Source organism: Cebidichthys violaceus, unplaced genomic scaffold, assembly GCF_023349555.1.
Source record: "Cebidichthys violaceus isolate CVI_PGR_0920_01 unplaced genomic scaffold, fCebVio1.0.p SCAF_33, whole genome shotgun sequence".
Taxonomy (NCBI): domain Eukaryota; kingdom Metazoa; phylum Chordata; class Actinopteri; order Perciformes; family Stichaeidae; genus Cebidichthys; species Cebidichthys violaceus.
Window position 1 is genome coordinate 913,286 of NW_027176517.1, and position 7,502 is coordinate 920,787.

Genomic DNA, 7,502 nt, shown 5'->3' on the forward strand with positions numbered 1-7,502 from the left:
ACGGCGTATGTTGACAGCAAGAAAACTTTTGCCGCTCAATTCACTTGTGAAGGAAGGAAACAAATAAATCTGTCTAGATCCTTTCGTTTTCCCCACAAAACCTCAAATTATAAAGTGCATTGTGCCAGCGTTACTGAGGACCGTCATTGACTTTGGGTTTCCAATTAATGATTTACGGCCGGAAATGCGCTGCATTGTGGGAACGCTGCGAAGAGGAATGTTGACCGGGAGACAGACGCTGTAACGAAGGAGAGATTAATAACTAGAGAGAATATGAGTTTCCTTGACGGGGGGAGAAGACAGAGAGGGTAAAAGAAAGAAGAAAAGGTGCATACGCAAAAATGAAGACGAGATTGTTGAGTAAGACAAATAGTGTCTCTTATTGCAGTTCGCTGAGACTGCAACGCAGACGGGTTGAACGTGTGCCAGCAGTTGTCTGATCTTTTTATTATACCCAAACTGTCCTGAGGCAAATTACAGCTCTGTTCCTACCCTGAGATCTGGAGGATGCCAATGGATGTGCGGGACAAGGTGAATGTTATGTTACGTCGCCACGGGTTGACTTTCTTCTGCGTTGCGTGATATCCCATCAGGCAGAAAAAATGAACTTGAGAAAGTCATATCCATTCGGCTGTTTATATATTGTCTAAAGACCGGTTTAACAGCTATTTTCAGCCAGGCAAACAATAACAGCACATTAGGATTAACCCTGTAACCTTCATGGTATGACAAAATAAACTCTATCTGTATATCATACTGTACTCACACAAAGGGGGCATAGTTTCCCAAAACTGTCTTTTCGCTGAATTAGTTTAAACGGTGAGGGTGCTTTAGGTAAATCATACCCTGGACGGACGGGCAGACAATAAACAAGCCAAAGGTCAGAAGATGAATATTTCAGACATGAAAAAATGCAGGAAGAGAAAAAAAAAGAGTCAAGTAATAAGAAAACTAATCTTAGCTGGAGACGTTTTCTTGCTATTCTGGGGGTGTTTCATTACCCTTTGCTTGTTTTTCATAATGCAGTCTCAACACTTTTTCTGCTTCTGTGGTGGAAATCACACAATGGCCAATACTGATTGCTTTATTTTCTCAGTGTGTACCCCCCTCTCGCGTTTGTTATTGCAGAACAGGAGGATATGCTGGACAGGGGGGCGATGCTGAGCCGGCAGAATCTCAACATTTTTTTTTTTTTTTTCTAATAATTTCAAATCCTGTGGGGTCGAGGGGGGGCACGAGGAAAGGTGCACGCTCGCCAATGGGACTCATGGGAGAGAAGCGTGTGTGTGTGTGTGTGTGTGTGTGTGGTGTGTGTGTGTGTGTGAGTGTGTGGGGGGGATGCAAAGTGCCAGATCACCAGGTCTGCTCAGTGTATGTGAAAGGTAAGCACCGCCTCTGAAAACTACTTGGGCGAAAAGGGGTCAGGTATGCAGTCTGGCCGGCATGTGCGCAGTTAGGCTGTAGCTGGTGTTCCGACTGACATGTGCATCCGAACAGCTTCTACAGCCCCAGAGCAGTAAAGTACAGCAAAACCTCTTCGGCTGCACCTTCCATTGAGCATGTGGTCGCGCACGAGTTATATGCGAGAAAAAAGAAAAAAAAAAAAAAAAAAAAAAGGTCATTGTTTTTGTGGGTTAACATGGAGGCCACCTACACATCTGCCCAGAGGAATGTTCTATCAGTATTGCACGTGGGGGGTACCACCAGTGGCATTCACTTCACATACCTTTGATGTCAGCAGGGGATGTGGCCAGTGGTGTGGAAACCTCCGCAGGTCTGAGAACAGTCAACACAGGAGAAATCTTCCCTGGCGCAGCATATTTATCTTCTGCTGGAGATCTGCATCTGTGCACCTCTTTTTTTCTGTAACATAAAATATGATATCAATACTACTGAGAGTGACGGTGACCCAGCGCAGTCTAGCTGCTGCCATCTGCAGCTCCCGGTACTCGCCTGTCTTTTAACAAGAGGCCAAATTGCCGGATGGAAACACAAACACCTTTGCTCTTATGCCAGATCAGAGGGAGCATGAAAGATGGTCGGTCCTCAGTAAATTATTATAAGGGATTAAAAGAGTTGAGCGCGCTCTCTCTCTCTCTCTCTCTCTCTCTCTCTCTCTCTCTCTCTCTCTCTCTCTCTCTCTCTCTCCTGACTGGATGTAGCGGTCCCTCATATCGGGGCTCTCCGTTTACATTATTCATACGGAGGAGGGTGTGACTTGTTGGCTCTTTTTCCGCCTGTATAAAATGAGAAGTTCGCGTAAAAGAAAATACAGATGGAGAAGGCTAGCCGGCTCGCTGTGTCACAGAAAGTCCCCTTAAGCCGACGCGACAACTCACGTACTGTCCCTTTGTGACCAGCTTAATCGGCAGAATGCCCGGTCTCTGCGTGCTCTGTCTCGCCGCCGCACTGGCTGCGTTCACCGGGCTCGCCGGCACCGTGGGGCCGGTGGTCCGATGCGAGCCTTGCGACGCCGGGGCGCTCCTGCTGTGCAAGCCGCTGCCGAAGGACTGCGCCGAGCGCGTGAGGGAGCCCGGCTGCGGCTGCTGCACGACGTGCGCTCTCGGCGAGGGACTGGCGTGTGGAGTGTACACGGCGCGCTGTGGCTCCGGCTTGACCTGCCAGCACCAGCCGGGGGAGAGCCGACCCCTGCAAGCTCTGTTGGAGGGACGGGGAGCGTGCTCCGGCGCCGCGTCCAAAAAACTCAACGGCATTCTCATACCGGCGCAAAAACAAGGTAAGACGCGCTGTTATCATTTGCGCTTTTCACGGTTTGTTGACAATCGTGTTCCTTTTTATTGTGCGTGTGTTGTTGTTGTTGTTGTTGTTGATGTTGTTATTTAGTGCATTTGACAGGCACCCTCCCCATGAGGTGTTGCTCTGTGTTGACCAGGTCTGGGGTGTTCCCTGCTCATGGAAAAAAAAACGCGATTAAGTGTATTGATTGTGGATGAGATAATGATCCACTGAAGATATTATTAAGGCACAAGTACAAATGCGCAAAGTGTTCTCAGTGGGCTGTTTTGCAGCGTGCCACAATTTTAGCCGTGGGGACTTGACATTGCACAGTGATGGCGGGTTCGCCCGGGTTAAACACGTCCCATTGGCTCCTGGAAGTTTGAGTGGATAACGCCAGCTATGGGTTGGAGGTTTACGCAGCAATTCATCTTTGCTGTCCCACCAGGCGGACACTTTGTTCCCCCCCATGTGTGCACATCTTTGGACCATCATGTTGAAATTGCCAAATTAAAATAAAGGAATTAAAAGATTGTCTTTTTTTTTGCCGTTTGCAGATTGTTTGTTTTAAGAAAAGCAACACTGCTCCTTCTTCACTAACACACACACACACACACACACACACACACACACATAGAGCCTCAAGCACACACACACACACACACACACACACACACACACACACACACACACACACACACACACACGCACACAGCCTGGCTCCCTCAAACCAATAGTTAAGGAATGCCACATACATACTGTAAGTATACAGTATTTAGCCGAGGCTGAGCGCAGACCATGTCCTTGTCTTCTGTAATGTCCTTATTTTCCTTCAAGTAAAGCTCATGGATTTTTGTACACAGCATGAAAATATGTGCTGCTGCTTTCCTGATCCAGGATGTGGGCCAAAACATCTCGGGTGTGTGGCAAAGGAGGGGGGGGGGGGGGGGGGGGGGGGGGGGGGTCATTTCTCTGAGTTCCCCATAAGCATCCGACACACACTCAAGTACAGAGTGCACTCTCAAGTAATCACCAACGAGTCCAAACTGCATACTTAACATTGCGTGCCACCCTGCCAATATACATATCGAGAGAGCTCATATCTGCACGGTGTTCTGTGTGAATGGATGCACGCTGCGCACACTGGTGAAACGGCACACACGCCACCTACATGTGAATACACACTGTTGTGTGTTTAGGCACTGCTGACGTCAGGCCTCCAGGAGCCTCTGTGTGTGTGTGTGTGTGTGTGTGTGTGTGTGTGTGTGTGTGTGTGTGTGTGTGTTTCTTCCTCCTGGTTATTTGGTTTGGCCAAAGTAATGTGTGGTGTGCAAGCACTCAACAGTCACATTGTCATACACACACAGACATGCTTATGCATCCACCGGCGAGCACACACACACACACACACACACACACACACACACACACTTACTTTTTCACTTCCTGTCACTTAGCCTGTATATTTCTCTCTTTACTTCTCTCGTTCTGTCATTTTGTATAAACGTATCTCTATCTGCAGCATCTGTCTAACAGCAATGAGACAGGTATAAATGCATGCTTATTTCCAGTGGAGATGGGGGTGGGGGGGGGGGGGTGATCCTAAGCGCCCCTGTGGGTCAGAGTGTGTAAGTGCAGCCCAGCGGTTCCACCACCATCAGTCCCCATGGAGCTCCAGAGCAGCCTCTCCTCCCAGACATTTACAAGCTCTCCTGACCGCAGTTTGTGCTGTTTACCCCTGTCCCATTATACAAACAAATTGCGTAATGTGTTTATCTAAAACGCCCCAGACTTTCTTAAAAGGTTATATAAAAGCGTATATTGACAATAAAAATTAATGCTTGCTGGAATCGTAAATAAGGGCTCAATATTTCTGTCCTTGGTTATGGACATTTATGGACATTTTTGCAGGGTTTAGAAAAAACCCGTGTGGAGGCTATATCAGGTCAAAGATCACTGTTGGTTTCTGGCGCTGTCTTGTTCCCAGTTTGATGTTGTTGTTGACATCCATGTTGTTATTCTAAGTTCTGGGGAGCCTGGGAGACTGTGGAGCCCGATCGCGTCACTAATTGATCAGGTGGTCACGGAGAAAGGGTGGGCTGCCAGCCTGCCTGCCCACACGAGCTACACCCCTGCATGCCCGTCCGCCGCCCTCACCGCAGCTCTCGAACACAAAATCTGCTTTGAGTTAACGTTTTTAAAACTGTTTGGGTGTGTGTGTGTGTGTGTGTGTGTGTGTGTGTGTGTGTGTGAGCCGCCGCATGTGTGTTCCCATCGTCCCTCTGCCTCCTCGGGACGTCTCTCCGAGCTCGGTAAGCTCTTCCGACTGTGGCCCCCGTGGCGGCACGGCTGACCGGGTGGCACATGGCGGGTAGTTTGGTCCTCTCCTATATTAGGGAGGAGTGTTTGGAGGCCCCTCCTCTCTTCCTTTCGGTCAGATGGTACCCACTCTGTCTTTAACGATTTGACTGGAATCTTTGCCAGCGCCACAGGCTATTAATATATCTGCTCCCTCGTCTCCCACTTTACCTCTTACTGCCCTAACCTCTTCCTCTTTTAGCCCCGATGCCCGTTTCCCCTTCCCTACTCAGACACATCACAACATGTTCTTCCTCACAGCGTCCTTAAAGAGTCTTGTTTACACTCAGTTTGTCTCTGTGACTATCTCTTGGTCTGCATGCTGTGGAAATTTGTGGATATGAAATCGTCATGTTTCTGTTTATTACTTGGCTTCAGCTCTGGCTCCAAACAGCCCACAAGGCAATGAGCTAACTTTATTTTGTCTCTTTTAAACAGGCCTCTCTCAGGCAGTCAGGACTTCTCTGTTGGATTAAGAAAAGCAGACACTGCCGACATTAAAAAGTTTCACCAGAGTACTTAAGTAAAGTCCTAGCTGAGAAGTAAATTAAGGGGAAAATGCATGACGAAATTTAGGAGCCGATTCCCTGTTTTTGCACCGCATAGAGTTTTATGGTAAGATATTGTTATACGAGCCTTAAAGGGAAAATGTGCCACCTTTTATGAGGATGTCAAATCCTTGTTTATAGTTAACGCGGGTCATCGAAGCAATCGATACCGCGGCTCTACAAGCCCGACATCTCTGCTTTCTCTGTCTAAATAGCACTGAGGAATTTATTGCTTCAATTTGCTACGTTTATGATCATTCATTCAAATGAAAAATAGCCGGATGTTAACCGGTAAGAATGAAACATCTCGAACAAACTGATGACTCACCTTTACCCTTTCAGAGAACGCTGGACATCAGGTAGACGGCTGTGCCAACGTGACAGCGGCGGTGCCGGTGTTGCCCGGCGTGGCGACCTCGAAGGGCGGGCACAGCCGGGGGTCGATGGACACCAGGCCCCCTCTGCACAACAAGCTGATCCAGAAAGATCAGAACAGGAAGACCCAGAGCTACAAGGTGGAATCGGTGTCAGGAGGAGCCAATATGGACATGCACAACTTCTCCCTGGAGAACAAGAGGGAGATTGAGTATGTAAGTTACACCCAGCGGCAATGAGAAGTAAAAGTAGTTATAGTGTTGCTCTACGGAGGAAAAAACGGTAAAGGCAGAAGCATTAAGACAGCTGTTGATTGTGAAATTAAAAGAAATGACCTGCTTCATATAAAATAAATGTTATGTAATGTTATGCTTCCAACCACATCTTTTGAAGAAGAGAAGAAGAGAGTTTGTCTTGGCCTAAAGCCGTTAGCATGCTAGCTAGTTATTCCTCAAGCTTCTTTGTATTTTGTTTGAATTATTTACCGTTGGACTCATTTAAATTTTAACTTGTTGACAATATGACAGAGAGTCTTGTCATTGAGCAGCAAACAAAAACGTAATTCACCTTTGGACTCAGTAACATTTTAAATGAATGAAAACATGACGACTCACCGTCATTCCAGGGAGAAGAATGGAGTCAGAGAGGCTAACGTGTTCTGTTGCTAGCTAGTGAGCGCTAACGTTAGCTTCTTTGTATTTCGTTTGAATTATTTACCGTTGGACTCATTTAAATTTGAACTTGATATTGTTGACAATATGACAGAGAGTCTTGTCATTGAGCAGCAAAAAAAAAACGTCATTTACCTTTGGACTAAGTAACATTTTAAATGAATGAAAACATGACGACTCACCGTCATTCCAGGGAGAAGAATGGAGTCAGAGAGGCTAACGTGTTCTTTTGCTAGTGAGCGCTAACGTTAGCTACCTTCGTACTATGCACGCAATATTTATCTTATGACAAGTTCAAAGTTGAAAATAATAGTTTCAAAAATGTTCAATATGAACACACACACATAACCGGAGTTTCACACAAAGAGTGACTAAAAACTGCAAGTCAGCTAGCGTTAGCGTTAATCACTTAAAGCTTTCACTTAAAGTCTTGAGGTTACCTTTGCAGCCACTTCCACAACTGTTTCCTGTTCGGAGGGAAGTCTCTTCACTAAGCTAACCCAGTGTAGCGTCGTGGTTTAGCATCTTGCCAGTCACTGGAATGACATAATGTGTGTATCGCATGGTTATTTCTACATGTAATGTTAAACAGAGCTGTGTCTTTGAATTACAAAATAGATGCAATTATTATCAGCTACTGTAAATTCCGGCTTCTTACGATTACTATTCTCTTTATTGTCTATTTTAGTCTTAAATACCACCAACCTCTGTCGCTAGGCATCGTCACCATGTGCCTCGGAGAGACAGCAGGCGTGAGACTTCTTCATTCAATTCCTACGAAATGACAAGAAGTCAGGGGAGAGAGACGAGGGAA

The 7,502-nt window shown here is 46.6% G+C and overlaps 1 protein-coding gene across 1 annotated transcript; it reads left to right on the plus strand.

Annotated features, from left to right (window-relative positions):
- The first annotated feature begins 2,219 nt into the window (after positions 1 to 2,219).
- Positions 2,220 to 6,256, plus strand: LOC137883489 (insulin-like growth factor-binding protein 3). The gene is made up of 2 exons (XM_068724974.1): positions 2,220 to 2,737; positions 5,985 to 6,256. The coding sequence occupies exons 1-2, from the start codon at positions 2,374 to 2,376 to the stop codon at positions 6,254 to 6,256; spliced, it is 636 nt and encodes a 211-aa protein (XP_068581075.1). The 5' UTR covers positions 2,220 to 2,373.
- Positions 6,257 to 7,502: the final 1,246 nt, after the last annotated feature.